This window comes from Stenella coeruleoalba (genome assembly GCF_951394435.1).
Source record: "Stenella coeruleoalba genome assembly, chromosome: 14".
Classification (NCBI taxonomy): domain Eukaryota; kingdom Metazoa; phylum Chordata; class Mammalia; order Artiodactyla; family Delphinidae; genus Stenella; species Stenella coeruleoalba.
Genome location: NC_137160.1, coordinates 9,812,662 through 9,835,056, shown reverse-complemented (window position 1 = coordinate 9,835,056; position 22,395 = coordinate 9,812,662). Strand labels below are relative to the sequence as shown.

At 40.1% G+C, this 22,395-nt stretch overlaps 1 protein-coding gene and 1 long non-coding RNA gene across 4 annotated transcripts in view; one reads left to right on the top strand and one right to left on the bottom strand.

Annotated features, from left to right (window-relative positions):
* LOC307197209 overlaps positions 1–22,395 on the top strand; it is a 169,171-nt gene that overhangs the window by 32,529 nt on the left and 114,247 nt on the right. The window contains exon 3 of the long non-coding RNA XR_013831351.1: positions 12,623–12,697. This is a non-coding gene — a long non-coding RNA (uncharacterized lncRNA). The remainder of the gene's footprint in view (positions 1–12,622; positions 12,698–22,395) is intronic.
* DSEL (dermatan sulfate epimerase like) lies at positions 6,400–20,905 on the bottom strand. Of its 3 annotated transcripts, XM_079942944.1 has the most exons (3): positions 20,775–20,905; positions 15,416–19,950; positions 6,400–7,562 (listed from the first exon to the last, which is right to left on the bottom strand). In XM_079942944.1, exon 2 carries the CDS (start codon positions 19,061–19,063, stop codon positions 15,425–15,427), a length of 3,639 nt encoding a protein of 1,212 aa, XP_079799070.1. In that variant the 5' UTR covers positions 19,064–19,950; positions 20,775–20,905; the 3' UTR covers positions 6,400–7,562; positions 15,416–15,424. The 3 variants fall into 3 exon arrangements, 2 of the variants coding, with proteins under 2 accessions (XP_079799070.1, XP_079799069.1); XR_013831350.1 differs by lacking the exons at positions 6,400–7,562; positions 20,775–20,905 and adding an exon at positions 10,546–15,272 and having other exon boundaries at positions 15,305–20,323; XM_079942943.1 differs by lacking the exon at positions 6,400–7,562 and having other exon boundaries at positions 15,330–19,950.

Here is a 22,395-nt window from a genome sequence, read left to right as displayed (position 1 = left end):
ATGAAAATATTTTCCAGTGAGAGAGAGAGAGAGAGAGAGAGAGAGAGAGAGAGAGAATGCTTTGTCAGCATATCTGTACTGCAGGAAATTTTAAGGAAATCCCACAGGCTGAAGAGAAATTAGTAACGATATATATATTATGAACTGACTTGACCTAAACAACTATAAAATATTTCACTCAACAGTGTCAGCATATTCATTTTTTCCAAGTGCACAGAGCACATTTATCAAGACAGACCATATTCTAGGCATAAAGGAATGCTCAGTAAATATAAAAGGATTGAAATCATACAAAGCATCTTCCCTAACCACAATGAAATTAAATTATAAAATAAAGGAAGATTAGAGATGAAAACTCTTAAGTATTTGAAAACTAAACACACACTTCTAAATATCCTGTGGTCAAATAATGAATAATAAAGAATCAAAAAGTCTAAGAGCCAAGAGCACTTAACCTAGTCATGTCTGGGTCTGCTGCAGTGTAGCCCTTTTAAAAGCAGCCGACATAGAGCACCCAGAAGTAAAAAGCTAAAGGAAGCTAGGACGGTAGGAAAATCCTATCCTAAGAACAAAACACAAAATAGTAAATCAGGAGTGACAATGGTTGTCAACTATATTCTTGAGGTACTACTTCCTTTTTCATTCACAATACCTTAAAAAAAAATAAAACAACAACAAAAATGACAACCTAGCTCATTTTCTAAGTTTGGTGCTAAGTACTTACTTTGCTTATTTTTGACCACTGGATGGGCTTGGAATTGGGTTGGGTCGTTTTCCGGCCATTTTATTTTTCTAGCTATTTCCTGGAATGATCTGTATCAATTTCCTTATTAATCTTTCATTTTATCCATCCATAATTGTCATTTCATCATTTCATAAATAGTCATTGAAAGAGGATAGGAAGAAAAAAAGAAGGAAAGAAGAAATTAAATGTCTCTATTTCTAAAATTTATAAAGAAAACTTCACAAGTCTAATTATCTAAGCTTTGAATTACTTCCTCTGAAATATTTTTATATTAATGAAATAGATTTATTTGGAACTTTGTATTGGAAGTGCTGAATGAAAAAGTATTCACATTTTTAAGCTTTTAATATTTATTGCTATTTATTATTTATGAAAGTTCTGTGAAGAGAAGCAGTATTTAAAAACCCAATTTGATCCATAATAATCAGAAGTGTGTGTGTGTGTGTGTGTGTGTGTGTGTATGTGCATAAAATGTTACTGTATAAATAGATAATATGTGGATATGTGGATATAAACATTAGATTGAATAATTTGAAACTACTGATATTTGATCACTGTTGACCTATTATAAAGACCATTTGACATAGTTCATTGGACTAGGTGGATATAAATTTTATTTAATATAAAAATAAGACCATTTTGTAGTTGTTTTGTAATCAATTAATTTTTTAAAGTATCAGGATATTTCTAATAAGCTAGTATGCATCTTCACTGATTTTTTTTCCACCTTTAAGAAGTTTTCATGTCCTGATATTATAAATGATGCTATAATGAACATCCTTTTGTATACATCTTTCTACATTTTTTTTTCTCTTTTGTTTTCCTGTGGGATAAAATGCTTGAAATAGAAGTAGTAGGCCAAAAGGCAAGCTTTGCTGGTGGAAGAGGGGAATCTTGAAAATATCTGGCAAACAGCCAACTTGTTTTTTGTTTTATTTTTTTTTTTTTGGTACGCGGGCCTCTCACAGTTGTGGCCTCTCCCATTGCGGAGCACAGTCTCCAGACGCGCAGGCTCAGCGGCCATGGCTCACGGGCCCAGCTGCTCCGCGGCATGTGGGATCTTCCTGGACAGGGGCACGAACCCGTGTCCCCTGCATCGGCAGGTGGACTCTCAACCACTGTGCCACCAGGGAAGCCCCCCAACTTGTTTTTAATGAAGAATATACATGTATATTACCAAAGCAGTAGCCAATAATTTATTCTTTGGTATATTCACCAAAATGGATTTTCTTTTTATTGGTTTATAAACTAAGATATAATATTGATTTCTTTCTAAGTTAAATTTATATAGTTAATAATGAGATTTATGGTGTTCATATTTCTTAGTCAATTGTATTTTTTTGACTTTCCAAATTGCTTTTTATCCAGGCAGGTGTTGTTTTCTACTCCCATGCTGTGTAAACTAAAAAATAAACAAAAGAAACACAGTTTTGACATGACTTTAGAGTTAACATAAATTTGTGTCTATTAACTTGAGAGAAGGAAACTTTAGTGGGTTGAAAAAGTAAGTCCCTCACCTGTGGCTGGGTACCAGGCTGGTCACTGGTGACTGCTGATTTCTTTCCTGAAGGAGCCCAGGACATTGTGGATGTGAAGTGACCTGTAACCAATCCCTCTTTTTCAAAATTTGAAAGTAGAGAGCCCTTGAAAGTTGGTTCAGCATGACCCTCAAAACAATTAAGTGTGCAAGAGACAAGAAAATATCTGAAATAATGTTCCCCTGAGAGGGGATTTTAGGCTGGTAATCCAGGCACAATAAAAATGTCTAATGGTTTTTGCAAGGGATAGGGTAGGGGGGTGGGGGGGGTGATTTCTGCATAATATAGACCTAATGTAGGCAGCTTTTCTAGACCCAAGAACAGTGGACCAGTAGATTGTGCTTTTGAGAATAAAATTAAGCAAAAAAAAAAAGGAAATAAAAGGTGAATTAAAATGAACTGGCCTTTTGTACACGGGTCACCAATGTGAACTGTGCAGAAACAGTATAAGCATGTGATTCTAGTCTCTGTAGAAAAGTGTCATTTGTTGAGTTGGGCAGGACTGATCTTCTACAGTGACACTTTATACCAGTGAGAAACAGGGAAAGTTTTGGTCACATGGGATTATATAGTTCTTTCTTCATTTGTTTGGAAGTAGTCCTAAACCTTTTGATTAAATCCCAAGTAATTTTAGACTTTTTTTTCCCCTGTATTTCTTTCTTTTTCCCCCCATTTATTTAGTAGTTGGAGGACAGGTCTTAAGTAGAAGTAATTTGGAGGCTGAGATATGAATTGTAAAATAAAAGGAAAGTGACAGTATTTGCACTTTGAATTGGTGAAACAGATTATCTGCTTTATGCATGTTCTATCGCTTTTAACTTCTCTCTTTTAAAGTTGTAATCACTTTTGCTTACAGATATGTAACATCTTTTCCACACTAAAGATGTTAAATCTGTACTTGTGTATAGTAAAATCATGTTTTCTAATTGGTGCTCTTTTTTATTTTTTCCCGTTTTTTTCTTTTGGTTTTTTTTTTTGCGGTACGCGGGACTCTCACCGTTGTGGCCTCTCCCGTTGCGGAGCACAGGCTCCGGACGCACAGGCTCAGCGGCCATGGCTCACGGGCCCAGCCGCTCCGTGGCACGTGGGATCCTCCCGCACCGGGGCACGAACTCGCGTGCCCTGCATCGGCAGGCGGACTCTCAACCACTGCGCCACCACAGAAGCCGAATTGGTGCTCTTTTTTAATGCTGTTATTAGTTCGTTTTTTGATATACAGCAGAGCAAAGCTGTACTATTTAAATACCTCTTACGGTAATAAACAATAAATCCAGTTTGCTCCTGGTGGTTTTGGCTGGTGGAGATTGACAAAAAATAATGGGGCATATAATTAAAGATAAAAAAGAGAAACAACAGAAGTTAGAGTAAATAAAGGAAATATGTAAGATCAGGAGCCAGTTATGCAATGCCAAATAAACATAAAATATTAGGTAAGAACAAAAAAGGCTAAAAATTAGTCTCTGAAAAGGCAATTTAATTTATGTAACTTATATAGAAGGTAATTTTTGGCCTATTATTGTCAATATCTACAGCCAAAACCCACCAGGAACAGAAAGAAATAAGGCACACATACTCAGTATTAGGGATGGAAAAAACATGTGTAGGGGATGAATATTTAGAGGCAACAGAATGCATTTTGAGCAAATTTAGGTCAATAAATGTGAAAAAATAAAATAAAAAAAAAAAAACAGGACAAATTCTTTAAAAATATAACTTGCCAAAATAGGCTTCAAAATAAATACATGAGGTAAGTAATATAAGCCTATAACCACCAAGTAAAATCTTATATTTAGTTAAAATGTTCCCACAAAGAAAACAGATTGCTCAGATGATTTACAAATGAGTTTTAACAAACATTCTTGTATTAGATCATTTCAATCCTATGCAAACTCACCTATAAAACATAAAAATAGAACATCCTCAACTTACTTTATGTGACAAGTATGTTGACTTCAAAATTAGACAAGTTTATTATGAGAAAAATCACAATTACAAATGTTGATATAAACATCTTAAATTAATTATTAAACTCAATCCAGCAACAAATATAAATTTAATGAATCATTCCCAGGCTGGTTTTATCACAGCAGGCCAAGTTTGGTTTAATCTCAAAAGAAAAAAAAATTCACAAAATACACTACCTTAACAGATAAAGGCAAAGAAACATGATTATCACAATAAATGCAGCAAAAGCATTGAATAAATCTCATCATGCTTTGATGATAAAAAGTCACTTATCAACTGGGAGTACAAGGGAATACAACGTCCTGATAAAGTGAATCTATGCAATACACACAGCATCCATTCATTTGCTCAGTGGTGAAATGTAGAAGCACTCCATTCACATTAGGAACAGTACAAGAATATTCACATTACCAGACTCACTCAGTATTTAACAGGATGTCCTAACAAATCCAGTAAGAACATTAAAAAGTTATAAGATTAAAAGGAAGGAAATATATTCTCATTACTTGAAGATTACAAAAGCATCTGTATAAGTATTTTGAAAAAATTTACAGGTAAATTATTAAATTAGTAAGAGGATTTATAAGTTCCCTGATACAATATAAATACACAAAAATCAATCGTATTTTCTATATACTATCATCAGTTAGAACATATAATTAAAAATAAATATCATCCACTGTAATAACAATATATAAAGTGCTCATACTTAAATCTATCAAAGGATTAAGAAATATTGTATAAAAGGAGAGATATACCATGCTTATGAACAGGGATTAATGTAAAGAGGTCGATTCTCCCAAAATTGATGTAATGCATTTACCATTAACATGTATTGTTGCTTGCTTTGGGGGACTACGCAAACTAATTCTAAAATGCACATAGAAGAACAAAGCCTAAAGAAATGAAGAAAAAGAAAGGAAAAAGCCTTGCCAGATTTCAAGGCTAACAAAATGACTATAGAAATTAAGATAGTGCGGTATTGTCACTGGGTAATCGAATTTGCCAGAAGAATACAGTAGAGAACTGAGAAATCAGCTCACACAAAATATAAGGACCTGATATGTAGGGAAGACGGCATTGAAGATTAGTGGAAAAGAAAAGGTACTGAATCTCTTCAGTCTAGGACAGCAGGTTATTTATACAGAGAAAAAAATCTCAGAATAGACATAACAATTAATATAAAGCAGATTAAATATTTAAATATAAAAGACAAAATCTGTGGCAGGGACACTCTAAAATAAGCCCGTTCTTCCATCTCCTGGGATTCATGCCCTCGTGAAGTCCCTTTCCTTTGGGTGTGGGCGTAGGGGGACCTCTGACTTGCTTCTCACCGAAGTTGACTGGGTGTCACTTCCATGATTATGGTAATGTGTTAGCAGTTTCTCTATTGATTCTCTCATCCTGGCTTTTATGAAGTTACCTGCCAATGGAGAAGCTCACATGGCAAGTGACTCAGGGTCTCCAGCCAACAGCCAGAAAAGAACTGAGGCTTTTAGTCCAGCAACCCACAAAGAACTACATCTTGCCAACAACCACGTGAGCTTGGAAGTGGATGCTTCTCAGAGGAGATCCCAGGCCCAGCTACTTCATTGCAGCCACATATAAGAGCAGAGGATGCAGTTCAGCCACGCCTGGATTCCTGACCCACAGAAATTGTGAGATGATGAACATGTGCTGTTCTAAGCCATTACATTTGTGGTAATATTGTTTTGCGGCAATAGATGATGATGAGAATATTAAAATGCTTGGAAGAAGATAGAGGAGAACATCTTCAGTGCCAAGACCTTAAGAAAGATTATTTAATAAGATGCAAAAAAGTACAAGTAATAAAGAAGAACACATATTTGTTTACATTCAAATTAAGAACACCTGCGTGTCAAAATATATCACAAAAGTCCTAGTAGAAAGATCATGAAAATATAAACCAAGAAGTTATTCACGAGTATAACCAAAAAAGGATTAGTATTATTAATATACTATAAATGTCAATGAATCAATGAGAAAAAAAGAATGCAATGGAAAAATGTATAAAAGACATGAACATGGATTCCATTTCACAAAAAAAGAAACACAAATGGAAAAAGTAAGGACTACTGTGTGTGTGTGCACGTGTGCGCATGAGTGCACATGCTGCATGCGTGTGCCATGTTATTAACAGAACTTCAAAAAAAAAAGAAATGTAACATTCTTTTACCCCACTAGACAGAAAAACATCTAAAAGTTTGAAAATGCCAAGTACAGGAGAAGTTTTGGAGCAACACAAACATTTCTACAATGGCTAGAGTGTCGATTTGTACAAACAATCTGTAAAAATAATAATTTGGTACCAAGAATAGTCGAGGATGTGCTTTGAGCCCTCAATATATATACTAGGCTGTAGTGCGGCTGGGTGGGAAGGTTCTGGGTACAAACAAAACACAATGACAAAATTCTTGTATGTGTGCATTATACAGCATCTATAAACAGTTTTATATATAATGTTTGAAATTGCAAAAATTAAAAATATTCCCAAAATCCAACAAGATGAAAGATACATAAAGTATGGTATTTCAGATAATAGCATATATTGGAACCTACCACGATGAAAATAAGTGATCTCCACCTACAAACATCAACATGCATTAGATAAAATTTTGAGCAAAGAAAAGCAAGTTTGCACAAGAATATATGCAATATGTTACTGTTTACGTAAAGTATACAAACATGCAAAAATATACAATATGTTGATAAGGATAGAGACATATGTGGTGGAGCTATAAAGAAGAGCAAGGGGATGGTAAACACAAAATCCAGGATAGACGTTACCTCTGGGATCGCTGGTGAGAGCAGGAGAGTACGGTAATGGAAGGTCAGATATATATGCTTTGTACCATATTATAGAGTGTGTGAGTATAGGAATTCTGACTCTAAGCCCCAGCTCTGGCCACAGTTACTTATCAATATCATAGAAGAGGGCTTCTGATAGGGTCAGCACATCTTTTCAGTGTCAACATATTGGCATAACCTATCTTGCTTATCCATAATACCTACAGTTTGATAAGTAGGGGGCAGTAGAGCTGGCATATGCAAGAATCAGCAAAATAGTGTCTTCTAATTTGCATACAGTGAACCTCAGCAGGGATGTGGACAGCAATATCCAAGGAAAACCAATGAAAGAAAGAAAAGGAATTTCTCTCTTCAGTGGTATGAACCCTACTATCATAGATTGGTGGCACCTGGTCCCAATGCAGAGGGTGCATGCTCTCTTGCACTCCTTGCTGGAAGGCTGAGTTTCTGGCTGGAGGCTCTGGAGTTTGCTGCTCAGTTGTTATCTACAGGCATGGAAAAGAGAAAGCATCCAGACTTACAAAGCACCAAGCAGAATATAAAGGACCGTAGAATTTTACCCCAACCCGAAGAATATGTGTGAATGACACATGAATTAAAAGAAAATAATATTCTATAAAGATGAGATAATTTTATATTGATAAAATCATTTGTTATGTATGGTGTTAAGGTATATAATCATGATATGTGTAATTTGGATATGCTACCTCAGATTGGTCTTCACTTATTCCATCATAGCCAGTGGAGTAAATGTCATGTTCACACATAGTCTTAGACACCCCCAGCTTTTATGCATATTTCATAATAAATAAGCGGAAAAATTAAAATAAAAATACAGTGATTACAATCTATAAGATCATAATTATCTACTGAATGAAGTTATGAACATAAATTCTGATTAATGTTATACAATTGGCACTTGTAACATGAAATAAAATTTCAAGTAGTAGCATCATACTTAAATTAAAAAAAGTCTCTATCTCGGGCTTCCCTGGTGGCGCAGTGGTTGAGAGTCCGCCTGCCGATGCAGGGGACACGGGTTCGTGCCCCGGTCCGGGAAGATCCCACACGCCGCGGAGCGGCTGGGCCTGTGAGCCATGGCCACTGAGCCTGCGCGTCCGGAGCCTGTGCTCCGCAACGGGAGAGGCCACAATAGTGAGAGGCCCGCGTACCGCAAAAAAAAAAAAAAAAAAAAAGTCTCAATAAAACTCAGAAGGAAATACGATATTCTCTGGAAGAACTCAAACCATACTCTAGAAATAATGAAGACATTGAAGTACATGAAAATTTGAATAAATTTTTCTCTTAAAACGTGAACATGAAAAAAGCACTATTTCCAAATTAATATATGAATTGCATAAGTGTGATTTTACATGTTTGTGCAACTCAGCTGATATATGGAATACTAAAATAGGTGTCTATTTGGTCTACATACTATGTATGCTCAAATTCTCTGGAAACATTTTAATATTTTCTTACTGGGAAAATGGTGCATCACATTACATATGGGTTTGATATATAATGAATTGGAGATGATCACAAAGAGGAAACACGTATCTTCTATTAATTTTCACGTGTGATTTTATTTAATCCTTATATCAACTCTGGGGGAGTTTTATAGATGGGGAAATGGAGATTATAAATTAAGAAAATTGCCCAACACATCACAGCTGGTCATTATTTACTGACCTAGGGATTTGTATTGTTTTATCTAATTTCAAAGTTCATATAATATATAAAAGTGTTGTGAATATAACATTTTTAATAGAAATCTCCCTCTTCAAATTAATCAAGGAAATGGGAGAAAGATGCAAACAAACCTTGTGAAAAACCCACCAGTGCAATCTGTTGTTTATACACAGAAAACCTTCCACCTCTTATAATGGAATCCTGCCAAGTTCTTATGTGTGGATACAAGCAAATACCTTTTTACTCATGCGTTCAATAATGGGATTTTTGAGAGTTTTATAATTAATGTGGGGTGAAAGATAAAGTATAACTGAATATATGTACATTTCATTTTGGTAAATCTCGAGAGAAATAACACGAGTTCCTTGGCGCACGAAAGCCCACCGCAAGCGTGCTGTGCTCTAGTTAGCACTGAATTAGCCAGGGCACCCACGTTAATGTCTGGAGTAAAAATGAAGAGCAAAAAATCACCTATTTTGTTTGTGTAGGGTTAACTTTTATTAACTGCATTATTTATATGCAGTTGTCTTTTCATGGGTATTTTATGGAAGCAGTTTCATCACTTCTTGGTTGTATTGTGTTCTTATTTTAAAATCCCAAGAACTTTAAACAAATCTACAACAAAATTAATCTTTTGAAACAAGCAAAGGAATAACTGAATACATAATTAAAATAATAAATAAATACTAATAAAATTGGGCAGTAATATTTCATTGTAGTATAACAGAGGTTGGGAGCATCATTTGCATTATGCAATGAATAAGGTAAGAAGTGCCTTCAGCGTTGTTCACAGAAGGATGTCAGATTTTAATGCAGAGATTAGAGATTTTATGTTGTTCATTTACTAAATGAGAAAAGTGACAGTGATGGGAGCTGAATTAACTTCCAAAAGAAGAAATGGAGAGCATCATGGGTGTCACATGTGCGTGAACGTTTGCTTCCTTAAATCATTAGGAGCAAGGTATATACCCATGTTTGGAAATAGAGAGGAAGACAATATATGGGAAAACACCACATTATCTAGGACGTTGGAAAACCTGAGACACTTATAGGTGGAATTCATCAGTGTTAAGACACTTGAAAGAAACATTTCATCTCAAGAGTCACAGCAATACAGAAGTAGTTTAAAGAAAACAGAAAGAGCAATTGCAATGTACTGTAGAAAAGATTTGCTCAGATTACAATTTATCCTTTTTTTCTCAAGTTTTAGCTATAATAAGGTTTCAAAGAGATTCTTAAATAATTCATACCATAATGAACACAATTGTTATAGGAATGATTCTCCTTGTGCACCTTACTTTGTGTTCAGATTTAGGTTCAGAGTTCCTCCCTTCCATTCTTTGCTCCTTTGTTCCTTCTTTCCTTCCCTCCCTCCTTCCCTTCCTTCCTTTTTGGTATTATTTACATGGTGGGGAACAGAACAGGTGGGATTTTTTTCCCAAAACGAATTCTTTTAAAATATATTTGATTGACCGTCAGCTCCATAGGTTTTGTTCACTGCTGCATTCTCAGGATCGGTTAGCTGTGCCTGGTAATGTGAATCTGGAGGTGCTGAGAGGGGAGGGAAAGGAAAAGAGATGCTACTGGCCAAATGGAGCCTGGATGAAATACACTGAGCTATCCTCCTTCGTACTGTTATTACTAGCAGTGATCTGCATGCAGCCCAGTCAGACCGCACTCACACATCCTTTTCTCTTCAGGGCATCCCTTGATATTCAATTATGGACCACATTTCTTTGTGATAAATGTGCTGGGGTAGTTAAGTGAGGGGGTGGGGGAATTGGGAAAGAGCAAGTGTCAGTGGTTTTGTTTTGTTTGCACTTCTCTTTTGCAAGGGCTACTCGTTGATGGGACATCCTGTGACAACTATAGAGTCAAACCTAATGAGGAAAAGCACAGGTGGTGATCTCTGTCCAAATTTACTGAAACTCCATAACTACTCCCTTTCCTCGTAACCTCTTTTTCAGAGATAAATCCTGTCTACTGCAGAGTAAATAACACTTTGCGGTGCCTTTCCTCAGATGGTAATGACTACCTGGCATGCCCTTCCTCTCCTTCTCTTCTTGATGAATTCTGGAGAAACCATCAGTTCTTTGGGGCAGGGTCAGAGTCAACCAGTTTTTGTGTTCTCCCCTCATGCTAATCAATATCTTGACAGTAGATACCCCAAAATTACTGTGAATAAGTGAATTGATAACGGAATTGTAAACCTGCTCCAAATTCCTTCACAAAAACATATTCCCTAGAGAGAGAATATGGGCTTCAGATTAATCTGTAAAATGAATACCAGTGAGTTGTTGTGAAGATTGTAATGATATACATGAAAACCTTACAGTTCTGTGCAGCACATACTAAGAGACTAATTCATGGTAGATCCTTATCTTTCTTAAAAAAAAAAAAAGTCTTCACTCTGCCAACCCTGTGCACCACCTACTAGAATATCTCAAGGGGCCTGCAGGTACCTTCCTTTTAGAGATCGCCTGCTTGAATAGATACCCCACCAGTGGCAGGAGGGGCAAATGTGGAGCACAGGTGCATAGTACGGGATGTTCTTGCCACTTAGTAAGTTGGGATGATGTACACAGAAAAGTGAAATGGACTGAGGGCAAGTCAAAGACAGGACTTGGAATTAAGATAAGGGAGTAGAGGCATGGCTCACCCATCACTAAGGGTGCTAGTGGCCGAAATTGTGGGACTGCATTTTCCAACTCAGCTCCATACGAAATCCTAACACAATTACCCAAAGTCCTAAAGAAAAGGGCTGTTACAAATTATCCCAACCATAGCCAAGTTGCTTTTAGCTTTTTATTTGTTTATTAATAGAGGAGTTGTGTTATACATATAGCTTGAATAAACTTCATAAATGATCTTCAGTACAGGTTTTCTTTGCAGCATAACTGGACAGGTGTGAAAGAAAAACGAAAATCAAAAACAAAAGCAAAACCCCCACGGTGTGGAAGGCTTAGCTGAACCTATCTTTGGAAATAGAATTAAACATGTTACTTGGACTAAACACAAGCTCATGTAAATTATAGCTAAAGCAGCTACAAGTTAACTAGAGAATGTGAGAATCTACTGTTTGATGTTCCTACCATCCTTTGTGCAAAAAAAAAAAATTCAGTTCTTAAAATATTATTTGGATTTTTCTGCCAACGTGAAGGGAAATAGAGATATTAGTCAAGTACTGAAAACACTGCCTTAGCAGCTATTTTGACATACTTTGGTTTGCATTTAAATAAGCAGTAGGTAGCCCGCATATTAAATTCCTTGATCTGTCTTAGATTAGGCTCCCTTACCTCTGTAAGTGGTGTTATAACATACTGCCTTCTATTCACATTTTTTGCTAAATTAGTGATTTTTTGTAGTTATGATCAGAGTTAAGTCAATCAAACAGATTCTAAAACCACTGTTAATGTTTACTTATAGATAACTGAATGTGATAGACTTTATATCAAGAACGTCTAGGATCTATGATGCACCAAACTGCTGATAAATGACACCAATCAAAAGTCAGTGGCAGACAGAAGGGGTGGCGTTTCCACAAAAGGGAAAAAAAATTAAACATAACTAGTGTGTATGTGGAGAGAGGTTTTTCTTCAAATATGAAGATATTTGTGCCAGATCCCATGCCATGGCTGGGTACTGGACATAAATAATTATCCCGTTCTTGCCAGGCCACTTATAGTGCTAAGTCTTCTGTTTGTCCAAAACGCCAGCCAATCAAATGTCTAATATTGCGGGTTTAGGCTGAGTGTGTATGAGTTGTTGTGCCACCTGCCTAAAACTCATGCCTTTCTGGGTTTCTAAAGATTAAATTTAAGTATAATCATAGATTTATCTTCTTTCTCCTGAACAGATTCTCCCATTTCCTTCCTTTCTGGAGTTGACATTACAGTAAATTCATCTCTGGATATGGCCTATTTCATCCTAAGTGAGTAATTTGCATTATTTCAAACTTTTGAAAACTAGATCAACATTACCACTATATTTATGTTACTTTTGTCAGCAAAACGGACACATTCTTTCAAAATTTCAACATTTCAATGATATTATTTTAATAGAAGCTTTAATTCCAGTTGGGCCTAAGTTTGGGGAAGTTAATGAGGAAAGGAATTGATTTTATGGAAAAGACGTTTTTTAAAGTGTTTCCTTTGGAAGTGTCACACAGTGATAATCGTTGTTTTAATTATTTTCAAGACGATCAGAATAAAAATAAGTGTAGAGTCTATTCACATTTCTTCCCAGGATAACACCCTAGGAATGTAGGACTTAGACGTTCTGAGATTATAATTGAGATTATAAGGCAGGGGCTCCCAAGCATGAACAAATGGACGCATATGCAACGGCTGGGCTGTCCCTCACCCGTGTAAAACATTGCTCAGAAACAGAACCTGTGAATAGAAGTCTTCTCCTCCAGCTAAGTTTCCCTTGGGGTGGGAGTGGATGAGTGGACAAGGAAATTCACCTTGACCTTGCTATGTTGTAAAAGTTAAGATACACTGTGAAGATCATCTTAAGTGCGTTCCTTTCTTTAGCTATACATAAGATATTCCCATATTGTTCCCGTATCCATTCACAGAACTGCTCTTTCTTTTCCATTTTCTCCCCCCCCCCCCCGCCCAGCTGCTCCATATACTCACCCTGGCTCTCTTCTGCCTGTGGGCATGTTTCTGTACAAAGTTAAAGGAAAGGCAGTGGTACAGTTTCTGTCTTCTCTGCTGTTACTTGCACACGTTTGTAATTCTTACCTTGATCAGGCCTAATATTACTTGCAACCCAGAGCCTTTTTATTTGATCTGATTTAAGATCACACATCCTGGGAATTGAAAGCAAACACCGAGACTCTGACCAGTAATGGAAACAGTGTTATCATCCATGTAGAAATGTTACATGCTTGTTGATAACCCTGAGATAGGACGAATAATCTTCCTTGAGAATAATAGTGTGGATTCAGGTCTTCAGTTGCCCTCTCAACCTGTATTAATAGGATTTTCATTCATTTTGACACTGTAAAGAGAAAGCAGGGAAAGCTACGAGAGGAAGCAGATGGGGTTGGGGGGGGGGGGGAGTGGTCAGTCTGCTTTCACGCTGTAATGGAAGAAAAATGACAGCCCAGTTAGCTTTAGCTGGAATGTAACATATCCACAGCTTTATCACCCTGGAGGCACATTTTGACATAATAACAAACTACTGAGAAAGAACCACTTTTACCTAGGTCAGAATGACAGACTCCCAAGTGTTAGAGCATGGGCGACGGGGAGGGCGTGTGGAAACTACAGTCTGAAGCATTAGGAAGAAGGCTGCAGTCTGTACAGAGATTTTCATCAAGTCTCCACACTGCCTAATAGTTTTCATCCAATACCTTGTAATTACTCCTCTGGCTTCTAATGGCATAGCATTTTGATTTCAGAGCCTACCAAAATAAGATGAACCATACTTTATGACGACTATATTTATAATAAGATGCAGATGGTAAAGGAAACAGATGCCTCTGACATCATCTCCTATTCGCCTTCAACTTTTGCCGACACTGGCAGTCTGTGGACTCATTCAAAGGGATGCAAGATAAGTCAGGCAGTTTTCCAATTCTGTTTCCAGTCTAAAAAAACACTGGCAGCAGTGGCACTGCTTTCTTTGAGTCATACAGTGATAATTCCACAAGGAGAAATCTGATTCTAAGGCTATGTCAGGCTTTGATGCAAAACAAATCATCAGGACAGAAAAAAAAAAAAATTCCCACAAATATCAGGAGTTTAGCCATTAGTAACTACTGACCGTTTTGCGTGACAGCAACAGAAAGAAAAGGGTGGGAGTGGTGAGGGTGAACAGCTACAGCTTCAAGGGAGCAAGAAAGAGAGCGTTTTAAAAAGACAAGCAGGTCTAAAATACCGTACCGGTCCTTGGCAGCCACTGTTCCAAGACTGATTCTTTATTACTTCTAAATAAAAAACTTCGAGGATTTTCAGGTCATTGTTTCTGACCTCAAAAAAAAAAAAAAATCCATTCTGTATTTCCATCTATATTTTCCAGAAGGGATCCTATAATTCTGATAGGAGTTTTCTCCATTTCCCCAGTGATATCAGTGAACATTATACACAGTAAAAGCATGTGTGTGTGTGTGTGTGTGTGTGTGTGCACGTGCAAGATAAATGCATTAGGACACCTTCTGAAAAAGATAAGGAACTTTTGCAGTCCATCTTGAAAGCAACAGACGCTTGGGTATAGCAGCAACTGCAAGGCCTTTAGCAGTGTGTGAGGTTCGAGATAGATCAGCACAGTTACAGATGAAGGAGAGAGTTAAGACAAAAACCTTTAAAATCTTCCTATCTCCCCTGACCACTGTAATATAACTTCATCTACACCTCTGCAGCAGAAAACATTTTAGCAGAAAAAATTCAGAAACAAAGGCAAGGAAAAGTGGTGACATGAAAACGAATCCTGCTATAGGCCAAACAGGGCGCTTATTTTAAACAATCTCTCTGTGCAAGGAGCAAGCTGATCACTCACTCCACACACACACACACACACACACACACACACACACACACACACACACACACACACACACATACAGTACAAGAATATACAAACTCTTCTAATTCATATCCACAAACTGAGTTGGAAATTATTAGTGCAAATTTCTGCTGACCTGCAGCATTTAGTCCATAAACTTTGGATATCCTAGACGATCCATCAGTGTCCAGCAGATGTTTTCAATCAGTTTAATTTCATCTCTAGGCAAGTTCTGTTTCCAAACATTCGTATTAGTTGGTGATATTTCCCCTTCATAGGGAAGATAGAAAAGGTTCGTGGAGGTGGCAAACAATATTTGGTTTAAACTAGCAGGAGACAAAGGAATTCCAAGAAAGGCAAAAATCCTTTCAGTGGTTTTCTGAGGAAAATGCACAATATCTTCAAACTTGATCATCTGGTAGCTGGTAGGCAGCAGGTCTGTGTTTATCCTCAAGGCTGCTGCAGTGTTTGCTAGCCACACGTGAGCCAGCAGAGACACTGCGTGTGGCTTGGATTTTGATAATTCTTTCCTCAATGATTCATACTCGGAAGCATAGCCCGAATTTAAGTTACATTTGCCTTTACCTCCCTCTATTTTAAACAATTTAGCTAAGTGCTCTGGTACATTCTTCAAAGAGTAAAGACTTGGTTTACTACTGTACAGCATCGAATAAATCCACGCCCGAGGGTCCCTCACCACGTACAAGGCTCTCATCGAAGCTCCTAAAACTTCGTGGAAGAAATGCAGCTTTAAGGTCCAGCTCCCACTGTTCAGGCTGAGCACGGGCCGCGCGCTGGGGTAACGGACCAGGTGTCTTCTCAGAGCCCGAATGTATTCAGCGTCTCTATCAAAGGCGCCTTTCATTCTGCTTCTTTGTTCTGGCAAAGACTCTCTCCTTTTCAACTTCCTTTTTTTGTCCTTATTCGTGGTAAAATATTGGGCCAGTTTACCCCTGCCGGGTTCGTGCAGATGGATGTTTTGCAAATGGAGTTTTGTGTCTTGGACCAAGGACTGCAACCAGCCTCGGAGTAAACGGAAATGCACACCATGGACATCCGACGCCTTCCATTCACAGGCATCCACAAAGGAGTCGATCTCAAAGTCAGTTTCAGGGATGTCAATGTAGGCTGTGGGAACCCTGATGTAGAGAAAGTCACTGCTGTTGAAGAAGAGTTGTTTGAGAATTTCAGCTCCTGAGCCAGGAAGTGAGGTAATGACGATGTCAGGAAGATCGATGCGGTGTCCTTGGGGAGACACAGGCTTTGGGCTCGCTTCGGCCTCTGGCCTCGCCCACTTTGCACAGATGGGCTGAGTGCAAGTGCTCCACACATCCACCAGCTCAACGAACCACAAGGCAATAACAAGGGTGAGGATCCACCGCATTAGCTTTCTAAAAGAAAGGTAAAACCGCCACTGAAAAGTTAAGATCACCAAGCTGACGCACAGAATCAACCCAACTGCTACATTAAATTTAAATCCAAAGGGAAAAATCACTCTGTCACGTCTTACGGGCTTCACTATGGCTTGAGTGCCCAAACCAAATCGGGTTATTTGGACCTGATCAGCCACACTGGCAAAGCCGCCAAATCCCAGGTAATCGAACCTTGTTTTCAAGTTGTGGTAGTCAGTTACAATGGAAACAACGTGTTCAGTATTATTGACATTGAGAGAAATCTGAAGTCCAGAATTGGAATTATCAATAAATCTGCAGCTGGAAACATTGACATATGGCCCATAAAAGACATATACGATTCTTGTGATTGTGGATTCCATCTGAAATGTAACATTAACAAATTGAGTCCACCGTTTCTTAAATTCAGCGGCTTGCTCTGCTTCCTGTATACTAGCAATGGGGCTACTGCCACGATGATCAAACCAAAACATTTTGTAATGTGCATCCCACACATCCATCATGGCGCCGTTATACCTGTTCGTGAACCTATATGGGATGTACTTAAAATCAATATCCAGATTATGGAAGAAGGCACTGACAGATTTTATTGGGGAATCTTCTTGCCTCTCGACATGATCAACAACTAGCAGAGTCTGAGAGTTTAAGAGAAGCAAAGCCCGATACACACTTTTCAGCTTCATTGCTGAGGAATAAGCTGACACTGCTTCCCCACTCACAAATACCATGTCCCCATGTTGAGAGGCAGTAATGATTTCCCCCGCTGCATCACCAACCTCCTCGCCAGTCCACTTAAGCCACTGTGCACATTCTCCCAGCTGGCCTTCCCAGGGCTTATTACATTGGCTTGTGGGTGATGGCGCAAACACCAGTACGTTGTTAAGGTGGCTCAACTTGGGTCCATAGAGAGCTTCGGAAACAAATACCTGCCCATTGGGGGCAAAAGTGAATGAGTTCTGATCTGGATGTTCATGTCCTGGGTTAAAGCTTCTCCACCCATCAATCCAGGAGTATGGCTGGAAGTGAACTATGTCATAGACAGCTCGCCCTCCTAGCTTCCCAGATTTAAAAGACACAAAGGTATTGGTCTGTGTGTTTGGCAACCCAGCCCCATAAGTGACAACACCCCAGTTAGGGAACGTGTGCATTTTTGCAGTACCATATTCCGCAGGAGGCCGTGGGGTGAGCTGGGGATCATACCAGATGTATTCAGTGTGAAGAGTACTCCATCTCTGGGCAGTGGAGGGGACCATCGGTCCATCTTTAGGCCGGTGCCTTCTGATTTGCTGAGCTAACCAATTGCCAGCTCCGTTCTTTAAGACGAACTTATCCAAAAAAACTAACTGGCTCTCAGGACCATAAAACCAATTATAATTGGAATCTGCTATACCCACAGTTCTTTGGAAGCCTGGCAAGAGGGTGGCGTAATAGAACCAAAAGTGCATTTTTAACCAGTTATTATCCAAGTTGTTGATATTAAAATGGCGCTGGGCCAGAAAAACGTACTGTGTGACTGACTTAGCCGTGTAGCTTCCATAGGCAACACCTTCATCCAAAGTACCATCGACAATATGATTCAACAGAAACATCATCTTTTCCATCACATCTACTACAACCTGTTTCCATAGATTTACTTTAGATCCTTTATCCACCTCAGTCACCAAGGCCCCAGTGAGTAACGCTATCATATTAGTAGCCTGGTGGTTATGAAGAAGTTGTTTGCCCCATGAGCGGACCTTGGAATACTCATACATTTCCTCAGTAATAACCCATATTTTTTCTAGGTATTTTTGCCTTCGATGATCATCTAATAAGTTATATAAAAAGTCAAAGGCAGTGGCAAAACCTGTTAAGGAATGGCCAACTGGAACCTCATCCCCTGGTGCATTCTCCACCAGCCAGTCTTTGTAGCCCACCATCCTGTCCATATATTCCAAAACAAATTCAAAGGCAACTTTGTCTTCTGGGCATAACAAACAGTACAGTGCTAAAGGGGGCAGATTGTTACCATAAATTTCATTCCACTTGGCAGCAAAATCAGCATGCTTGGGTGGAGGTAGGTAGTATGTTGGGTTGGACAGCATAACCATCACTGCACTTCTGATAGCTCTAAAAAGATGCAAATGGCTTGTGCGAGACTTTTGCCTCATTGCTTGGATCTCTCCAGCATCAAAATATAAATGTGGATGAAGCATAGTTTTCTTCAGCTTTTGGTTGGGTCTGAAATCTTGCACTTTCTGTGTCTTAAGCTGATCTATGTCATCTGGGAAAACTGCCCAGTCAGAGTAATTGCTCACAGATTGTTCAAAAGTAGAGAAAGCAAACATCACTAACAGTAAAAATAAGAAATGTCCTGTAAACATTAACGCCATGATCCATCGGGGAGCTCCTTTCCTTAGGCATACATGTCAAACACAGTGCTCAATGTGTTTCCCATCTGCTGAGTATAAAACATACATTTAAGGCCTTGATAAAACACAGACTGTAAATCGGATATGCTGTGAAATCCAGCTGACATTCGGCTCATTCAAAGCAAGTACAGTTGCCAAAAAGAGAAAACTTACACTGTGGATCTGTTTGCCTGATGCAGTGTTGCTTCCAATAAAACTTCAAGGAATGTTAAAACCTCTAATTTTCCAATATCACACAGTGAACAGGGGTGGAGATAGTCAAAAATACCATAAATTCACAATTTACTTCCTTGACATAAATCTACCTAACACAAAGAGTCAAAAAACACACATTGTAAAAAAAAGAAAAAGCACTCCAAAATCCACGTTAAGAAGTCATTCCTGGAGCAGGAAACCATCATCATACGTGTCTGATGCCTTTGCCTGTGTGTGCTCGGAGAAGCTGACAAAGTACTGCAATTCTTGGAGCTGACTGGGTTGTTAACTCCTCTCAGCTTTTTACACTTTCTGCTTTGAGAATTTTTTCTTCCTCCATTTTTGGGGCAAAAACATCCTCAACAAGTATTCAAAGGCCTACTTGGTTTTAAAACACTCAAGATTCCTGTCCTCATTTCAGATCTGTCTTTTTTCAGGCTTACTTACTCATCAGCCTATTATGACCCAGAGAAAGCATTTTCCCATCTTCTTTTATCAGCTTCATCGGTACAGCTATGAAAATCTAATCTCTTCAGCCACCTAGGTACTTCTCTTCCAATCATGAAGTAACCACCAACTGGGAAAGAAAACTCCCCTTTCACCAACAGTGACGTACGTGTCTTTTCTGTTCCTTTTTCATGACATACTCCTTTCTGGGGGAAAAACAAAACAGAAATTCTCTGAGGCTACAAGTATGCTGGGAGTGGACATAAACAGAAGATTTAAATGTTCTAACGTCTCCTGATAGAAATTTTAGCATCACAATGAGATCTGTTATTAACTACAATCTAGGTTAGACCAAATGGTTCTTTTTTCTTATACTTTTCAACGCATATATTAGGATAACAATGGTGGCAGAAGACAAGCGGCTACAAGATATAACTTTCCTAAGAGTATTTATTTTAACTGTGGCTTGCTTTAGTCATTTAAAATGTTTTTATTCAAATGCAGTTAACAGAAGATGAGTCCTGCTGTCATTCTTGTTTTGATCACAGAAGACTCAGAGACAAAAAGCAAAAGTTTAAAGGACCATTATGATTCCGGTTGAGGGTTTAACGTTCAAGGGCTCAGAAGGTGTCTTTGCCAGGGGAACTAGTAAGAGCAGTCACTTTTCTCGAAGGAGAAATCATGACAGTGTGTGGGAGCGAGGAACAGCGAGCGGTCCTGCACCAGTGTCTCTCCCGTAGCCCGGTTTTCCATCCTTACAGGAAGCCACCAGAGGGAGCTCAGACCCACACTCAAGGAGCAGCTTCGCGGCTGCCCGTCTTCGGTTCTGAAGAACCTAACCAAGTTTCAGTCTTGGACAAGTCTCCTCTCTGCAGGAAACATGAACGCTAGGAGTTCCCTGATCCGCTCCGCCTGTTGCATTTTTTCATTCGCTTCCTACGAACATGCCAACTCCATCCTCTGCTCCTCACCCCCGACCTCTGGCTGTGGTTTGGGGATAAGAGACCCCTCAAGGGCCAAGTCCGCTTACCTTGGCAGGTCCGGACGGGGTCTCCCGGCAGCGGTGGGCCCGGAGGAGACGGAAGTGGAGAGTTGGAGAAAACTGCTCTGCGCTGGGAGCCGGGCCGCGCGGCCCCCCGCAGGGCTCCTGGCGCCCCCGGCCCGGCGCCCCCCCGCACTGCAACAGGCTGCGGCCCCGCGCTCGCGCCCCGGCCGGCGCCGCGCGGACACGCCCGCCCTCGGGGAACGCCGGACGCCCCCCGGGCAGCCCCGGACCACGGAAGGCAGATCCGCGCGCCCCGGGCGCGCTCGTGGACGCCGTGTCCAGAGGGGCGCTGGCGTGTCCAGAACGCGATGCCGCCGCGGCCGCCGCTCCTCGGTGCCAGCTCCGGCCGCGCGGCCCACGGAGGGCGAGAGAAGGCTAGGCGGGCCGGGGGCGGGGCGGGAACGACGGGGGCGGGATCAGGGGCGGGGCCTCGGGGCCTCGGGGCTTCGGGGCTGGGGGAGAGTGACAACAGGAGGCTCAGGCTGGGAGTCGAGGGCGGGGCTGGAAGGATGAGGGGGCGGGGCCGGGGGAGGCGCCGATCGCCCCCGGGATCAGAACCCAAGGGGCTCGGGGCGCGTGTGTTTCCGGCTGCTGTGGCGGCCTCGCGCTCCCGCACTGATAGAGCCCGAGGAGGGGGAAATTTGGGAGTGCGAGCGTCTGAAGACGGCTCCCTGCCGGCCGAGTCCCGCTTCTCTTATCCCTTCGGTTGTGGGGAGAAGGCCAGTCTAACAGGGCTAGGAGTGGGAAGAAGATAGAGGAGGTTCTGGGCCTGATTACAAACGATGGGGGAAGCGGGGGCGGGCGGGGTGACGCTGTGGGATGTCATGGATCACACTTGAGGAACAGCAAGGGCTGAGAAGGGGAAGAATGTGAGGCAGCCTGGCTGAGGTTGCTGTCAGTCAGAAATGCAAAATCAATATACCGGATTAATGTGAAACTGACTTCAGGAGCACAGACACTAAAGATCGGGGGAAACAAAAAAGACTAATCAGCTTTATTGATCGGAATAATTTCTCCGGCAGTATAAAGATGGAAAGGTATGGGACAAACAGGTGGAAGGAACCTCTCTTATTAAAGAAGTGAAACCTGGAATTCAGTGAAGACCCACAGGCAGCGAAGACTGTGTGGCTCAGTTATGTGGCACGTGTGTGCAGTTCCAGACATTGGAAATCGTAGAGCAGCTGTGATTCCTGTGGTACTGGACATATGGAACTTCTCACAGACATCTGAGATTACACTTGGGCAGGAGTCAACCTAAGGTCTACCCTCTGCTATCACGAATAACTTAGTAAGGACAGGAATACAGTGAAATATCAGTTGTTGCAAATAAACAAACCCCTCCCCAGTTGGGGATTGATGACGCCTTCACTTTCGTCCTACTCCATCCCGTTTTGGGAAAATGGACAGATATGTGTATTAAAAAGTAAGTGTCTTGCTTAGATCACTTCCTGGTAAAACCAATCCGTAGACCGTTGCTAGCAGAATAATTTCAAAATAATTTACCTTGGGCGGAAGTGTGACCTCTACCTTCTCATCAGTCTTCTATTTTATCCCCTTCGGAACCCAACCCCAGTCCAAATGGCCAATCTTGCTTTTACTTTGCTGC

Bases quoted from the DNA above. Each gene is read 5' to 3' on its own strand.
- DSEL (XM_079942944.1), bottom strand. From the start codon at position 19,063: ATGGCGTTAATGTTTACAGGACATTTCTTATTTTTACTGTTAGTGATG.